Here is an 18,424-nt window from a genome sequence, read left to right as displayed (position 1 = left end):
GAACTCTCAGCCTTCAGAACTGAGACCTTGACTTCATCTGAATGCTTTCTTTAAACTCCTCTCATCAGCTCAGACCCCCAGAACAGAGATCTTCTGTTTCCCTCTCAGAAAATTAAATCTACAGTTTGTTTTTGGAAATATGAAAAGTAGTTTTTACCATAAGAAATGTACACATAATAAAGAATTAAAGTTAGTGTTGGGATTTACATACATATGCGTGGGGATATATATGCATGTGTATATTCTATATCTCATATTTAAATTTGAATGTCATATTCAAAATGTAAATTTAATCCATCTGCATATGTATTTACCACAATGAGAATAAGTGAGGGCCATATTTATTCCAGGTACTTAGATGTTTGCTAAGTCTGAGATAGATTCTCACTGTTGGCCAACACCTCTACATCTCCCTTCATGGTTCCTGGATGCAGTCGTGGTCCTCACCTTATATTCATTGCTACACCGTTGACAAAAGCAAGACAAAAGCAAAGTGTGTGGTTCACACTTGTCATCCTAGCACTAAGGAGACTGAAGTAGCATTGCTATGGTTCAAGTCCAGCCTAGGCTACAGAGCCTGACCCTCCCTGGAAACAAACAAGGAAACCAAGAAAATGAAAGAAAAGACTAAACCAAGGAGTGTCAGTCAGTTCATCCTAATTAAATTTTGTCATGTTAAAATCATGATACTATATTTTATTATCATGACTTTTAAATATTTAACTTTACTTGCTTTAAATATTTCACTGCTTTTAGAATACACAGATAAATTTAGACTGGTGTAAAACCCTGTTATTTAGAGGTAAATATCATTACTGTCTTTAAATACATTCTCCCACAATTTTATGAAAATATGTGTATTATATATACATTCATTTTTATACGGTCAAAATAAAATTGTTAGTATGTGTGCTATATACATGCATTCTCTATTTAACATTCTAGGATGAACATGATTATTTCAAAACTTTATTTAATGGTCTTTTAGTATCTTATCACATAACAGTCGCTTGATAAAGGCCTTAAACATGTATCTTTATCACTTTTCTGATTAATCTTCCCTTTTAGAGGAATTTCTGGGTTGAAGGGCATGGTTACTTCTTTCACTTTTCATTCTTCTTCACAGCTACTAATTAAGCAGCATGTCTTCCGTGTCTTCATCAAATAAATTAAAATCTGGACACAAATTAAAGACAAAATCCCCTACCAAATTGGAGGAATACATTGTAAAACTATACCTTGAGACTGGTTTGCTTGCTTACTTGCTTGCTTGCTTGCTTGTTTTCTTTCTATCTTTCTTTTTCAAGATTTATTTATTTACTGTGAATACACTTTTACTTTCTTCAGACACACCAGAAGAGAGCATCAGATCCCATAACGGATGGTTGTGAGCCACCACGTGGTTGCTGGGAATTGAACTCAGGACCTCTGGAAGAGCAATCAGTGCTCTTAACCACTGAGCCACTTCTCCAGACATGGGCCTAGTTTTCAAAGAGACACTTAACTTGTCATCATCTACCTGATCCCATGTACAATTCAGCATCACTACTTGAAAAGAAAGAGTAAATTTTTGTTACTTATGTCTCAGCCAGATGTTTAGTAGTGCTTTGCATTCTGTCACAGCAAGCCAAAAGGAGAACTGCAAGTCAGATGAAAACAGGCCAATCTGGATCTGGTTAGATGTCGGCACTGGAAAGAAAAACCTGACAAGTCGATGCTACCTAGGATAGAGCCGTGTGTGTCTTGGCACCTAACCCATTCCTTTCCAAAATACTCATTGGTGATTTGAGATATTGAAGTATCTCTCCGCTTCAGATGAGAGGAAGGGAGAAGACAGCATGAACCAGATACAGGCTGTGTTTTACAGACTAGAACAGCTAGTCTCATCTGAAAGAAGTTTGCTATTAATTGCTTTTCTCATTGCTGTGACCAAATACCTGATAGGAGCTATTTTAAGGGAGGGAGGGTTTACTTCGGCTCACAGGCGAGATAACAGTCCATCCTGATGAGAAACGTACATTGGCAGGCCAAAGTATGGCATGTGCCTGGGAGATCTCACTGCTCCAGTCTCTGCAGAACCCAAATGCACAGGCAGAAGTGGGGCTAGGCTATAACCCTCCATACCCACCCGAGTGAGCCATTTCTTCCTAAAGTTTGCAGTCTCTAAAAACAGCACTGCCGTCCAGAGAACCAAGGTTTCAATCACGTTCACACCATAGCATTCTTTCCTTGCATCCAGACACTCGTGGCTATCTTCTAACACAAAGTGCAGACAGTTCAAAATTCACTGTAACCCAACATTGTCCCAAAGTCTCTTCAGTGAGTGACTCAAATCTGTCTCTCAACTGTGAGCCTCTGAAAACCAAAAAACCTACAATGGCACAGAGTAAATATTCCTGTTCCAAAGGGGAAGAATGGGTCCACAGCAAAGAAAGGCTACATCAAAGGAAGGCTAAAACTGACGAGGCGAAGCTTCAGCTTGAGGAGGCAGGCTCATTTCGCTTATTGCTAAGACTTATGAAAAGGACATGGAAATTCAATATGTCCTGTGCAGGGTGGATAAAAGTAAACCAAAATGTCATTCAAAAAAAAAAAAAACCACCAGTGAGATCAAAAAAATATAAATTCAGCACAAGGAAGTGGGTATCTCCGCTTGCCACTGGGTAGATCCCTCTGCAGTGTCTGCACATCTCTTGAGGCCAAATCCTGCATGAGATGCCATCAAGTGAAACTTGTCACAGTAAGGAGCACAATTGATGATTGATGTGGGAAGGTCAGACCACTTTGGCTCTCTGTTTACTTTTTTACATAACCTAGGACCCCCTGCCCAGTGTGACACCTCCCTCATTGTGCCGGGCCTTCCTATATGGATCATTAATAAAGAAAATGTCCCAAAGACTTTTCCTTGGGCCAATCTGATAGAGAGGTGTTTTTCTTAATTGAGATTTTTTCTCAGTCAGATGACTCTAGCATGTGTCAAGTCAATAAAAACTAACCAGCTCACACATGGACTAAATATAATTAAAAATAATAGTAAAAACAAGAATGAAACAGGTAAACTCTAAGTTCACCCTCAAAACCAAAAGCATATGATATTCTGACCACACAAACACACACACATACACACACACACACACACACACACACACCAACCTTTGGAATGCAATGAAGAATAGCATTACAAAAAAATTGCAGTAAATATTCTGTGGTGTGCAGTAAATATTCAGTTTTTAAAAGGTCTAGATATATTGATGAGAGCTTAAAACAAGTCCTGGCATTCCAAGGGATTGTTGAAACCTGTAATATTCTGTTATACATTATAGTATCTAAACAAAAATATTTAAATATATATGTCCCTACATCTATTTGAACCTGAGACTTCCATTTTGAGCAGCACCCGTGTATTTAGATTCATTTGGAAAACAGTGGTCTTTGACTCTTTTATTACTCAGAACCAGGACATTATCTCGTGAAAGCCTTGTATGTACAAACCTAGATCACCATTTGCTTCCATGGTGAGCCTGGTCTTTCCAGTGTCCGTCATGAACAATGAAGGTTGCAAGCTAATCTTTCCATTTCAGTCAGAGCTGATCTGATCCACTCACCATCCCATAATTTCCTCCATTCTTCCTTTTAGTGCTGATCACAACTCATTTTGAGCTCTTGATGCCAGGGAAAAACTAGTACAAAGTTTTTGTGACCATGAAACAATATAGAAGTGCCTGCTATAATGCCACATCTCATTAGTCTCTAAGGGGGATTTTCTTTTTCAAATTCAATGCCTTCCTCTTGCTCCAATATAAACATATTATATTTTTGTCTTATTTTCAAAGATAACTATGGAGTTCATGTAATGTGAAGCCCAAGCTGAAAGTGGAGTCAGTTCTATTGTGTACAAAGAACTCTGTATTGCTCTGCATTTTAGTTTGGATAACTTTTTAAAAAGGTTCTCGCTTCTTCTCCAGCTCAGTGATCACATTTTGGTCTTTTCTTCTCTTGTCATGAGTCACAAGAGAAAGAAAACCAAATGCCAAAGCTTTTATGAAATCACAATTACACAGTAGCTGACAGAAGAATCAGAAGCTTCCAGCAGATGTGATAAATTGAATCATGGTGGGGTTTCCAGTAAGAGACTGACGATGCTATTGTAGTCAGAGGGATGAGTCACTTGCCGTTCTTTGGAACAATCACTTCGCTGCCTATTTCTAGAATAGGGTTATGGTGCTTGGGCAAATTCATGGTCATTGGCAGGAAACTCTTCCTTTGTAACTACCATAAGCAACTAAATGTGAAAAAGTAATCCCTAAGCCTGACCCTTGGGAGAGGAACAGGAGATGGGAAAGGTTGCTCATTTAGGTTCAATCCAGAATTGCAGCAGCTTTGGATAATTTTTGCATCCTAATATATAAAAATAAGAGCAATGAGCTATTGAATAGCTCAAAGTCTGATCATTACAGGGGAGTGAAAGAGCTAGAAGAACCACAGTAATTGCATTCAAAGAACCAGTTGGGGTTGGAGAGAGGAGACAAAGGTTAGGCATACTGGCTAATCGTTTGGAGGAGCCAGGTTTGAACCCCAGCACCCACACGACAGCCAACAATTTGTATCTCCAGTTCCCAGGAATCTAATATCCCTTTCTGGCTTCTTTGGGTACTAATCCACACGGTGAACAGGCATACATGCAGGTGGACAGACATATATGAAGGAGGCCTGCCCACACACATAAAATAAATCTTTAAATCCAAAGGACCTACAAGTTTCTGAAGCCTCTTCCTCCCCTTCTTTCCCTCTTTCTCCTTTGCATTCCTCTTTAAAAGAGTGATCTTGCTATGTAACCTTGGCTGGCCTGGAATTCACTGGGTAAACCAAGGTGACCTCAAACTTGCAGCAATCCTACCTCTACCTCCCAAGTATTGGGTTTCTGAAATATTTAACTACAACAACACTAGATCAAGATGGTCTCCAAGAAAGTGAGCATCACCCTGTGAATTTTATCTACCTATTTTTATAAATGTGTTTCTTAAAATGAAGTAAACAAAGGTGTAAATGTGTCCTGGTAGCATTCCACCTGAGCCTTCATGCCACAGAATCAACCCATGATGCTTGCCTGGACAGTCTTATCCAGTAGTTTTTCTATTTAATTCTTGCTGTGTTCTTGTTCAAAAAGATACAAGAGCATTTGGTTTTGTGATCTTCCTTTCTTAACAATTACCCACAATGCAATGCTAAAGAGAGTGTCCTGAATTTTCTCTTTGCTCCTGTAGGGACTGATGCAGAGCTGCAACCAGATGCATGCTTCCTACCTCTTTCAGCAAGATAAGCACTATGACCTGTCCTATGACACAGGAGACAAGGCCTTGCAGTGTGGACGCCATGTCGATGTCTTTAAACTATGGCTCATGTGGAGAGCAAAGGTGAGCCCGGGCCAGCTAAAAGGCAGCCAAAGAAAAGAAAACCTGTCTGACAAAGTTTTTAAGATGTGATTGCTAAATGAAAAGTTACTCACGGAATTCTTTTTAACCCTGTGTCTGGTGACTGCATTCCCCATGGGCAAGAGCATAATTAACCCACTGTTTGTCTTTCCTGACATCCTAGGGTTTCTAAAGCTTCCTCAACTTAATGACCCATTTTGATGCATCTAGGAGAACACCCTAATTTTTTTTAAGAATCACCTCTTCCTGTTGTCATCCTCATTGTTATTCACCCACCTCTCCGTCTTGGTTGATGATCTATCTTGATGACTGGTAGCCTGAGTAGACTAGTATGTTTTAGAAGGAAACCATAATGAAAATACCTACCATGACCACTTAGTTCCATGGCCACTCTAGTGTATGACTTCTAATGAGAAAATAATTTTCAAAACTCCAGAAGTCCCCAGTCCTTTGTATGAGGTCCTGTGTACTTCAAATTTTACCTGAATGATGAACCTTCCTCTACCAGCAAGGTCATTTCTATAGTCAGAGGCTATATTTTATCAGTTTATTCCTTGACTGTTTTATATGTAACTATAATCTATTCTAGTCACACTTGTCCCTCACCCTCTTGTAACCCTCCTACCCCCAAATTCCACTTTCATATCTTTTGTGTGTGGGGGTAGGGGGTGGAGGCTTTGCTTTGGGAGGTGCATGGTTTAATTTTGACTAGACTCTCAGTTTACAAATCACAAAATCATACATTGGTCAGAGCTACCTATATATACTACAGAACCTAACTGGAAAATATCATAACAGGGAAAGCAAAGGAAAAGCAGCAAGGAGGTAACTGCAGAGGAAGCAGGAATGCCCTTCCTGTGTGTTTGGTCAAGAGGCCACTACACATCTGACTCTGGGTTTTCACCATCTACACAGTGGGCAACAGGCTCAGTCCTATAGAGTGAAGTAAGCAACTTATCAGCAGGCATGTCCCCTTCCAAGAAGAAGGCAGGCAAGGGCCTTTGTAAAGAGGTCCAAACTGTGTCCTCAGTAACAAAATGCCACAAACTGTTCTAGAAAGTTTTTCCAAGGAGAGGGAGTGGCCTGATACAGTTCGGAGGCATATGAGATGGCCAAGAAGGAAGGAGGAAAATTTTCACTGATAAACAGTGTAATCCACAAGTGTTTTGTAGGGTCTTCTTTAAGCCTATTCTAGACAGAAAGACAAGCTTAAATGGAAAGAATTCTGATATAGTTCTCAGGAACAGCATGCCCTCAGGCAGTCTTCTTTATTAAGATTCACCCCACTGAGTTTTCTCAAACTGTTTGGAAGTGTCCCCTCTGCTTCTGGGAAGCCTAGTAAGGGTTGTGTACACTGGGCCTCTATTCTTTTGATCTTGACAGCACCCCCACCACCCCCACCCTTGAAAGCATATGCTTGTAATTCCAGCACTTGGGAGCAGAAGGGTCATTGTAAGTTCATGACCAGCCTGGTCTTCTGTATAGCAAGTCAGAAGCCAGACAAAGGTATATGGAAGAAGATCCTATCTCACAAAACCAAAACCAAAACAAAGCAGAAGTTGATAGTCAGGTGAAGACATATAAGCAGCCCTCATTCCTCAGCATAAGACTTGGTCATTTGGTCACACAGCCCTTTAATTTGGAGGAGAAAACATCAAGGTCATATATTGTGGTGGGTTCCCAATCAGCCTTTACAATTAATTAGTAGGTTTGTTTCACTGACTAATAGAAATTGCAAAATAATAGTTGGCAATGTCAAATGGCAAGTTAAGAAAGACTTATCTCTACATAGAGTGGCTGCTCTCTTCTCTCAAACACCATTGTTTTTGTTTCTTTTTTTTTTCTTCAGTGTTTTCATTAAGTGGTGATCATTAGCTGTGTTTATGTAAGTTCATGCTGCAGGAGATCTTAAGCCTCTGCTGAGTGAGGGGGCCCTTGGTTCTTAGAAAAATAAGAATATCTGGAATGGATCGAACAGCAGAGCAGGTCAACCCCTGAGATGAAGGTTAGGGAGTCAACTTTTTCTGTCCTGAAATAAAATAATTAAGAGAGGTAAAAAGGCAAGACTAAGCCACAGCACACAGAGCATCTTTCCATTTGTTAAACAAAGCCTCAAATGTCTGGACATCCAAATGGAACAATTTTCCATTTGGCTTCCAACTTAAAGCTTCATTTTTGTTTCAAGATGAAATGATAATAGTTCTCAAAATACTAAGCACGATCTCTCAACAAAGACCAGAAGTGAAGATAATCATCCATTAAAAGCTCCCTTGCCGTGTTTGTCACAGGAATCACACTTTCCCTACAGGAACAACCATAGAAAACTTGGGTACAATGGTTACATGGTTTTGAGACAAGATCCTATTCTAAAGCCAGGCTGGTCTCAAACTCCCATCAACCCTCTTGACTTAGCTTACTGGGTGATCTTTCTCCCATCCCAATGAGAATTGGGACTTCATCTAAAAAAGAATAGTGAGGAAGAATAGACAAAGAACACCACTTCGGTGACAACATCTTCAGAACCCATCTTGTTTCTCTAATACAGCTCATTCTGAAGCATGCTTTACATCATGGGTTGGGTTGGGTTTTCCTTTGGGGCTATGACAAACACACCCATCTAAACTCTATTACACTTACAGTTGTTTCCTCCGAGTTCCGTGCTGGATTAGGATATGTACCAGTTCCCTGAGCAGTAACTGCTTTCCTGAGATTTCCATTTGCACTTAGCAAATACAGGAACTAGCAAAGGATAGGCATTTTGGAAATCAGTTTCCTAGTGTGCCCAGACATTGGTTAGCTAGCTCTGGTTCAAGGCAGTTGTACTGTTTTTCAAAAGTCCAGATCCAAGTTTTCCAGAGCTGAGAAGTAAAAGCCACTGATGATTTATATACCCAGCTGCCATGGGCCCTGCATCACTACCAAGGTCACCAGAAAGCTAAGCACAATGACAGCCTTCCTAAGACTCAACTGACACTCAGCAAGTACCTGTTTGTTCTTGCTGAGGCATAGAGGGAGTTTGGAGATGGATAATTCACATCACGAGTGAGGGCTAAACAGGCATGTGGGGAGGGTGGGGGTGGGAAGGGGGAGATCCCTGGCAAGGCTTCTTATCTGCAGGAAAAGACTAGCCCATCCCTTCTGTTATTAATGACTTCCATGATTGCATCTATGAGCTGCAGAGGCAAATTTTCCCCTTGAGTAATCAAAATAATTACCTGGGGAATTAAGCCCCGGGAACAAAAGGAGTCGACTGTGGGGCCTCTTAATGAAAAGGAACAAACACGCCTGGGGGTGGTGGAGAATTAAAGGGAGGTAATCACCAGAAAAGCCTCTAGGAGCAGCCTTGTCTAAGACATGTCAAAGTGGCATGGCTGGAAATGGCAGAATGACTGCCAACCCCCAGAGGACGCTTGTTACCTCATTTCTATCTGAGAGCTACCCACAGGCTTGGTCTGCCTAATGCTTTTCCTTTCTTCTCTTTCATAGGGGACTACTGGGTTTGAAGCACATATTGACAAGTGTTTGGAGCTGGCAGAGTATTTATACAATATCATAAAAAACCGAGAAGGATATGAGATGGTGTTTGATGGGAAGGTGAGTGTCCAACACTGCAACAGTGGCCAGGAGCGTCCTCAACCCCAGTCCTTACCCCTGGCATTTTCTGGTGTCAGATAATGTGCTTTCTGGCTAAGTGGGGCCATTGCAGGGGGGAAGCAATAGATGGTGGGATGGCTCCCTCGAGCTGGGATAAAGAGTGGACTCGTAGCTCTGAAGAAGGAGGAAGGGAGATGCGCCAACAGCAATTACTCATTTAAATACTGGGATTGTCTTCTGAACCTGAGGAACCAATACATTTGAACCATCCTTGGACTCTTAGACCAGGTCTGAAACCTCTTTTCTTCTTTTTAGCCTCAGCACACAAATGTCTGCTTCTGGTTTGTACCTCCAAGTTTGCGCGTTCTGGAAGACAATGAAGAGAGAATGAGCCGCCTCTCAAAGGTAGGTGCTGAGAGTACTTTGCTAAGTATGCCATCTGGACCCATCTCCTGCATAGCTCTCACAGAGCTCAGATGGACACAGCCATTGTTCCCTGACTTTTCACAGTTCCATTTGCTTGTTCCTAGAGAGAGATTTTATGATGTCTTAAAATAACTGATTGGGTGACAATCTCTACTAACATTCAGAAAGCACCAAAAACTGCCCTTGAAGGTAGGTCACTGGTTTTTTGAAGGGAAATGGATACTCAGTTACAAGTACAAAAGAAACTTCAAGTATGAGAAATGGTCAGCCAAAAGAAAAAGAGAGAAAGAGAGAGGAGGGACAAGGAAACAAAAGAAAAGAAAAAAGAAAAGGACCCTTTAAGATACCAAGATCCAGGCTGCTCAGCAGAAGGAGCAATGATTTTAACAGCTACCATTTACAGTGTGTGAGCCCCAAGCTCCACATCCATCAAGTTTTAAGTCACTTAAAGTCTCATAGCAGCTCGTGTGAGTTGATGTGGCCAAGCACTGTTGCTGTCTTAGTCTACTGAATAACCGTGGGAAAATGTAATGCTCCCCACATTGTATAGCAAGTTTGACTCCAGAGCCTCAAGAGCTCTAAAGTCTCCTCTGGTTAGAAAGGCACATTTTTTTTTAGATCTTTTTAGATCTTTAATCTCTACCTTCTCTCAACATTTACACATTTAGTAAATGCTTTATGGTGCACACCAAAGGGAGAGGACTCCAGAGCCTATTTCTCAAAGTGCTGTAGGAATGGGAAGGCAGGACCATCCATCATTCATCCATGAACTTCGGAAGGTTAGTTGTTCTAGGCATTGTTTCAGTGAGTCAGGAGGCTCCAGACACAGCCAGGTTAGCCAGCCATGTACTCCCTATTGCTAAGAATCTCTCTCACCTTAGCTTGCTGACCTTCTAGAATAATTTATTCCCTTCTATGTAAAGGGGAGTATAGCATTCCTGTAGATCAGTGATTCTCAATTAATGCTTCAACCCTTTAACACAGTTCCTCGTATGGTGATGCCCAACCATAAAATTATTTCATTATTACTTCATAACTGTAATTTTGCTAATGATGAATCCCAATGTAAATATGTGATATGCAAGGTATCTAATCGGTTCCTCCAAGAGGGTCATGACCCACAAGTTGAGAACCACTACTAGAGATGAAAACCCCCTCAGGGGATTTTTTTAAAATATAAATATCTGCCCTTTAACAATCTGGAACCACATTCTTTAACTGGATGAAACTCACATGTGGTAGTCTTTTTTTTTAATTTTAATTTATCAGCATATGTATGAAGGTACATGTTCAGATATATATGCAAATGTACATGTTTGTGCATATATGCATGTGTGCACCTACATGTTGGAAAGAGAACAAGGTTAAATTCTGAACAAGACAATCCTAAGAACTTGTCTAGTTCAGAGCTATAGTATTTGAAAGCCATTAAAGTCAATTGCTGAGCTAAAATACCAAGACTTTGGGGATTTCGATATAATGAATTACTACAGGTTAGGTGGCTTATGAACAACAGAAATTGATTTTTCACAGTTCTGGGACTGAGAAATCTGAGATTAAGAAGTCAGTAGATTCCATATCTGCCAAGGGCCCACTTCCTGCTCCATCAGCCTTTCCCCTGTACCCTCTCTGGGGTGTAATAAGTCAGAGTCTCCCAAGGGCCCCAATCTCCTTGAGAATTATGATTGCAAGAGAGAAATTTGAGAGGACACAATGTTCAGACATAGTAAGTACTTCTCACACACTTCCTTGCATAAAGGAAAAGAACTTTTACCAAATTCAATGAGCCTTTCCCAAGAGTTCACTGGTAGGGGACAACCATCTACATAACCGAAGCAGTTGTGACTAATACGGGCATCCACTCCTCCATGAGGATATAAAGATGAGGATCTGTTAGGTGCATTTCTGGTTGCCTAAGAGGCTGGCCTAGAACTCACTATGTAACCCAACTGGCCTAGAACTCACAAGAGATCCACCTGACTCTGCCTCCTAAATCGTGAGGTTAAAGGTGTGCTCCACTACACCCAGCAATTCACTGGCCATTACCTGCATCTCTTTGAACAGCTTTTATGATCCTCCTCCACTAATTGATGGTTTTCAAAAGACCAACAGATGGGTGTAATAGCAAATTGGTAAAGAAGCAATTTGGCCTCATACTTGAGGTGACTTGGAAAAAGTCTTTGAAAAGACTTTGAAAAGACTTTGAAAAGTGGAATAATGAAGAACTCATTTGGCAAGATTTTGACATTACAGACTATCTCCTTGATGGCATTCATGCATTTCTAGGATTTAAACACAAAAGTTTTTTAACACATAGTGAAAATACATTTTCAAGATAACTGCATGTTATTTCATGAACACTAGCCCCCCCCCAGGAGGAAACAAATGGACAGTTTAATTATGAAGAGGTCTGCTGGTGATATAAGAGATGATCCCCATTTTCAACTGAATCTATGACCATGTACATCTCACATAAGTACAAAGCATCTCCAGCTTCTCATTTCTGGCTGTATCTTTGTAATGAACATCAAGACTTAAATGCTTGCATTTACAAACGCCAGTGGCAAATTCATGTGGAAACATTAGGAAACAAAGGAATGAGAAGGTAGTATGGCTACCTTCCAGCAGCTTACAGATGGGGTAGAAAGAGAAAATGTAGCTGCTCATCAGCAAAAGGCCAGTTAAGAAATTAGGGAGTTGTCAGATACAATGTGTAATGTCCTGCAGTGATAATTTGGAAGAAGACAGTTGATGGTGGGCAGGAAAGAGCTCACCACGGTTGGGGCACTGTCGGGGAAACCTGCAGAGTACGTAGGATGTGGAGCCTTGCAGAAGACTAAGGACATGGACTGGGAGAATGTGCCACAGTATGACTGATGATAGGCATGAAATGACAAGAAATGTAGATACTTGAAAGGATATTTAATAAATGGCCCTTGTCAGAGTTGAAGACTCGCTTTGGTGAGCAGTTGAAGATGAATTCTTGGAGCTGGTGACAAAAGGCTGATTTGCCAAGCTGGAGAGCACGGATGTAGTTCAAAACAGCAAAGAGAACCCACAAAGCTGCAATGAACAGTGTAACAAAAGCACTGTGATCTTGTCTGAGATGTTCCTCTGTGTATGAAATCACATTCACAGCTATTTACTCTTAGATAAGTCTTTATACCATGAAGGCCTTGGTTTTCGTTTTTCTTGTTTTTTCAAAATACTTATATGCGAAAACAATTTAAAAGGAGAATGAAAAGAAACTGGAAAAGTTGATCACAAGAAAGTTGACAGAAGTGTGTTAACATTTTTCTTTTGCGCATTTGTGTAATAGTGAGGGGGTGCGCCCTTTGGGGGTGGCTAAAGGAAGACACTCGGCATTTCTCCATTTCTCTCTGAATTATTCTTTTTTTCTTTTTTCTGTTTAATTATTTTTATGATTCCTTTTGTTAATATATATATATATGTGGGCTGGAGAAATGGCTCAGTGGCCATAGGTTCAATTCCCAGCAACCACATGTAGCTCACAGCCATCAGTAATGTGATCTGATACCCTCTTCTGGTCTGTCAGTGACAGCATACTGATATACATAAAATAAATAAGTAATTTTTTTAAAAATGTGTGTGCATTGGTGTTTTGCCTACATGTATGTCTGTGTGAGGGTGTTGGATCCCCTAGAGTTACAGACAAGTATGAGCTGCCATGTAAGTGCTGGGAATTGAACTTGGGTTCTCTGTAGGAGCAGTCAGTGCTCTTACTGTCCTTTTTATTCCACTCACATTGGTGTTTTGCCCGCATGTATGTCTGAATGAGGGTGTTGGATCACCCAGACCTAGGGTTATAGGCAGCCGTGATCTGCCATATGAGTGTTGGGAATTGAACCCAGATCCTCTGGAAGTACAGTCAGTGCTCTCAACTGCTGAGACATCTCTCCAGCCTCTACTCTTGATACAGGGTCTTTTAGAGGAACGTGAAACTTACCATTTCAGCGAGGCTGGCCAGTAAGCTCCAGGACCAATCTGTCTCCTCCCCACAACATTGGTGTTACAGGCATGTACCCTGTTTCTTTAGAGACATGTACCATGTACTCCTGGCTTTGTTACACGGGTACAAGGGGAGCACAAGTTCTCATGTTTTCAAGCAAGTGCACTCATCCACTGAACTATCTCTCCAGCCCTTCTGTCTCCTGCTTTTAGCCATCACTTGATACTGAGGCTTGCCCCTCATAATAATTTTTATTAAAAATGCTTTCTTTCAATGACTTTGGATTTTTAGGGTGAAACTCTCTTCACTGTTAAACCATTTAACCCCAGGAAAAGATTCTTCCTAGTCCCTGCAAACACTAACAAACTATCAAGGTGGCAAATCTCTTATTATATTTAGAGTTTTTAATATTTTAGGCTATTTTTTATTCTCTGATCTCAAGAAAACTTGAAGCAGTTCCTTCAAGAGAAAATTTTGGTCCTGTTTAGTTAAAAACTAAAAACATCACTTGCTGTGAGGTGCACTGTATATAACATGCTAACTGATTGCTTAACATAAAGGAGGCACGGGGAGAAAGTCACTGCACTGACCTGCTCTCTCCCACAGGTGGCGCCAGTGATTAAAGCCAGAATGATGGAGTACGGGACCACAATGGTCAGCTACCAACCCTTAGGAGACAAGGTCAACTTCTTCCGCATGGTCATCTCAAACCCTGCAGCAACTCACCAAGACATTGACTTCCTCATTGAAGAAATCGAACGCCTGGGACAAGATTTGTAATCACCTCACTCATCAAACTGTTTCAGTTCTCTAGGTAGACAGCTAAGTTGTCACAAACTGTGTAAATGTATTTGTAGTTTGTTCCAGAGTAATTCTATTTCTATATCGTGGTGTCACAGTAGAGTACAGTTTAAAAAAATAATCAAAACCAACAGGAAACATCGCTCCTTTTAAAAATCCTTTCTTAAGTTTAGAATACCTCTCTGATAATTAGTGACAAAAGGCTATGTTCTAATCAGTAAGAGAAAGTATAACATTGTTATAAATACTTCCCTTTTAATATAGTATGCTGATCCAACCTTGTTTTCACTTCCGAGCAGTAGTACTGAATTAGTGCCAAATCACCCTTGAATCATATAAAAGGTTCTCTGGGTGCAGTGAAAAAGGACAAAATGAATATAAAATGTATGTGGACAAGAAAAACTCTTACCTTTTTCATAGTATTAGGAAAAGAATTTCTAATTTACCTAGAGCAACATTTCAAATGTATTTAAATACATATAATTTTACAAAAAGAAAAATATATATTAAAAGAAATCCTATTTTGTAACATATAGATTTTATTTTATATGGGTTATATAAACTGCAGGGGCAGATATGAAACCTAAGCCAGATTTATTTCTTTATTTTTTCTCTCTATCTTTCTTTTCAAGGAGGCACAATAAAACACTTTAGCAAGATAATTTTAACACAGAACCCACAAAATTCTTTTAAAATGAAATAACTTACTTTAGTATAAATTGTGTCTCATCATATCCCTAAAGACAGTATTTCAGAACAAACGCACACAAAAAATGAAACTTCTAAAAACAATTGACCAGATCAACAGTTAAGATTCTCTTCCTGTGTAGGCGTTGCACTAGTTGGCTCTAGCAGACCCAGAGTGTACGCCTAGCAAGTCCACCTCGGACCCAGATCCGGGCAAGCATGTCCACTCTGCTTCCCACGTAGCCTACTTTCAACCAAAGGCTGATATCAGTTCTTGAAGTGTCTTTTTGAACCATATTCTTTTATTAGATCATTTGGATTAATTAGAAAAAAACTAAAAATAAAACCTAATCAGGCCTAGCAAAGAGGGGTGCAGCACACTCCTTAAGTATGATACACTCAGAATATTAAACCCAGCCATGGGAGACGAGACCTCTGTGTGACAACAATGGCTTCCTTCCAAATGCCCTTTTGTTACTGTCTGGGGAAAGGGTCGTTTGCATCCAGATGCTCTCTTCTTCAGATTCCTTCTCCGTCCCTCAGTTTAAAGTCTCTCCTGCTAGACTCGCTGCCCCCAGACCCCCAGGAATGAATTACCATCCCGAGTGGCTCTTTTCCTTTTCTGAAATGAGTTCCTCCTGCAAGCAGTTTCAAGATGGACTAAGAACTTCCTTTATCTGCCTCCCATTAAGACCCACAGTGACCAGAATATGCAGAGGCCTCTAAAATTCAAAATAACCATTTGAAAATAAGTTTCTTTCCCTGTAAACTGGATAGAGAGCTATCCACAGCTCCCATGATAACTTTAAGTCACAGATGAACAGATCTAAGTGCTAGTAGAACTATGGCCTTTTACATGCAAAAGGCAGATCCAGGTCTGCAAGCATTCTCCCACTCCATATGGATAGGCATTTCAATATTCAGAATGACTAAAGGAACAGAAGAAAGAGGGCTCTGTCCCTACCTACCACAAATCTTCATGACTTTTCCCCAGACCTTATTTGACCAGACAGACTAATCCTCAGTATGAATGTAGCTTCGGGCCCTTGCTGTCTAGACAATCAATGGATTCCCTGGAGCACAAAAAAGAAAACTTCCTGTTCACCAGAGTCTCATGAAGTAGTAGCCCTCCACTTTCGGAACTCCCTGATGGGCCAGCATGACTTTCCTTTCTGAAACCTGGCTACCAAGAGTAAACATGCAGCTGTCCATCTGTCCTGAGCCCCAGGCCCACAGATCTCATTTCCCAGGCAGAGATTCACTTATCAAACCCACTGTCCCACTTGGAGAAGGCAGTAGGGCCTAGTGTCCTGATAGACGGAAAAGCTTAGTTCTTTGAGGACAGACTTGGTAACTCAAGCTGGCTTCTAGTTTGAAAAAGAACTTGTGTCCACGTACTTTTTGCTAGTGAATTGGATCTCCAATCCCCTTCTTCTCCAGATCCTTCCTCAAAATTTCTACGGCCCTTGCTCAGGCATGGAAATCTCTTCATACTGTATCCTAGAAAAGGAGGCACATGCATGCCTAATAGGCCCAGTGCTTTAATAGATCCTCAACAGTACTCTGCCATCCACTCAGGAGAGGGCTAAGGAGGATGGGAAGAGAGAGTAATAATGAAGAGATACTGTATTGAAAATTGGTCCAAATCCCCAGTGCCAAAGGTCTCTATCTGTGATCTTTTTTTCTTTTTTCTTTTTTCATTTTAAAACATTGGTTTCAGCTTTAATCAGAATTGATATGGCCATTTTTATTTATACAGCAATATTTCATTTATTATTTAAAATACTTGAAAAAAGTGTAGTATGTGTTTATCTAAGACTTCTAAGTGGTATAGACTTCATGTACTGTCACAGGATTTGAGGAAAGAAAATCGTGTGTGTGTGTGTGTGTGTGTGTGTGTGTGTGTGTGTTGCCATTAGTACATTGCTAGTACTGTCTTGTCACCTCAGATTGAGGTTGTGCACTTTATATTGAATTGTGTGGTGTTGCAAATCAACATGTGTTGCTGTAAAAGCTTGCACAATGTATTATCAGTGTGTCTTCTTCTATGTGGTAGCTGTATTGAACTTTGAACTTTGAGATTATGAGAACTACATTTGCATCCGTTCCTGTCCTTGCCTCTCTTCTCCCTCACCCTTTCACCTGGTCCCAAGCTGTATGCCCTCTCCATCGGCGCTTAGAGAGAACATAACCTCGACTAAGCCCCACCCTAAGAAATCTCTTTGACAACTGTGTGATCACACACAAAATGCTTCATCTCTGAGGCCAGAGAAACCAATTATGGAGTGTCACAGGCTGTTGACAGGGCAGGTGTTGTCTCTGCAGGGTCTTGGAGGACCTTGCTGCTCCTCAGAACATGGACAAAGGATGCACAGGTGTAAATATAGTAACAGGACCGAGAAGCAAAAACATCTAACCAGGCACCACCCTGCACGTGCTTTTCTGTTTTCAAGTACTAAGTGCAAACACTGTGTATTAATTAGTTGTGTGTGCCAAGATCTTGTTGCCAAATGGTGTTTCCAAATAATGTTAACATTTCCCCAGCACCCATACATTAACTAAAGACAGAAAAATAATACAAACATGGCAACCTGTTCTTCAAATATAAACTTGTGTATGATCAAAGTATTTTACCTGTGTTTTCTCTCTAAACCCAAATAAATGTGTAAATGTAGACATGGCAGGCTATGTGTGTTCACTTCATGTTCTGCTGTGTGGTGGAGGTCATTTTTAATTTTTAATGACTTTCCTGTCTTTGGGTCTTACTTCTGCTATCACCCTCTTTCTTCTTCAAATAGAAATAATCACTCAGAAATATTTTATCATGAAAATTTCACCTAAGCGTAAAAATTAGAAAAATAAAATACCAAAGTCCCATGTGACCTTCAACCTTTACTCTTGTAATCTTATTTAATTTATTTCTCTATACTACTTTCTCCCCAACACCAAATTATGTTTTTTTCAAATGTGTGAAGATAAGGACTCTCAGATAGGAAGGACTCAAAATCCTGCCTTTACTCTCTGTGCTCAGGAAGACTTTCCCACTCCTTTTGATAGGAAGGTAAGTGTCTCAGGAATAATAAGAATGTAGGCTCTGTAGCTGGGTTACCTGGGATCAGGTTATGTATGACTCCATTGCTGACTCTCTGGGCTATCCCAAGAAGATCACCAAGACTACGTGACTGTGTTCCCCGGTTTCACAACAGCAAATTTCTTCCTATGGTTTTCATGTTGATTAAACTGAATGCACATATGATACTGAGCATGGTTCTTGCTATTTGTGATGATTAATTTTCATCATTAGCTTGACTGAATTTACCTTGAGGTGCTCCTTCTGAGGGCATTTTCATTGCTGTTTAACTAAAGAGGGAAGGCCCACTCTCAATATGGATGCTATCATGCCATAGGCAGGAGCCCTGGCCTGAACAAAAACCCTAAGACGAAAGAGAGAACTGAGCACCAATACTGATCTCTCTCTGCCTCGCCTGCTGACTCCAGATGCCGTGTAGCCCGA

At 40.5% G+C, this 18,424-nt stretch overlaps 1 protein-coding gene across 1 annotated transcript in view; it reads left to right on the top strand.

The window, feature by feature from the left end:
• Gad2 (glutamate decarboxylase 2) overlaps window positions 1-14,202 on the top strand; it is a 60,439-nt gene extending 46,237 nt beyond the window's left edge. The window contains exons 13-16 of the mRNA XM_052156986.1: window positions 5,265-5,414; window positions 8,919-9,026; window positions 9,342-9,431; window positions 14,029-14,202. Coding sequence (XP_052012946.1) covers window positions 5,265-5,414; window positions 8,919-9,026; window positions 9,342-9,431; window positions 14,029-14,202 — 522 coding nt within the window. The remainder of the gene's footprint in view (window positions 1-5,264; window positions 5,415-8,918; window positions 9,027-9,341; window positions 9,432-14,028) is intronic.
• Window positions 14,203-18,424: the final 4,222 nt, after the last annotated feature.

Source organism: Apodemus sylvaticus, chromosome 14 (assembly GCF_947179515.1).
Source record: "Apodemus sylvaticus chromosome 14, mApoSyl1.1, whole genome shotgun sequence".
NCBI lineage: Eukaryota > Metazoa > Chordata > Mammalia > Rodentia > Muridae > Apodemus > Apodemus sylvaticus.
The sequence above is the reverse complement of the archived record's forward strand: the minus strand, read 5'-3'. Positions and strand labels throughout refer to the sequence as shown.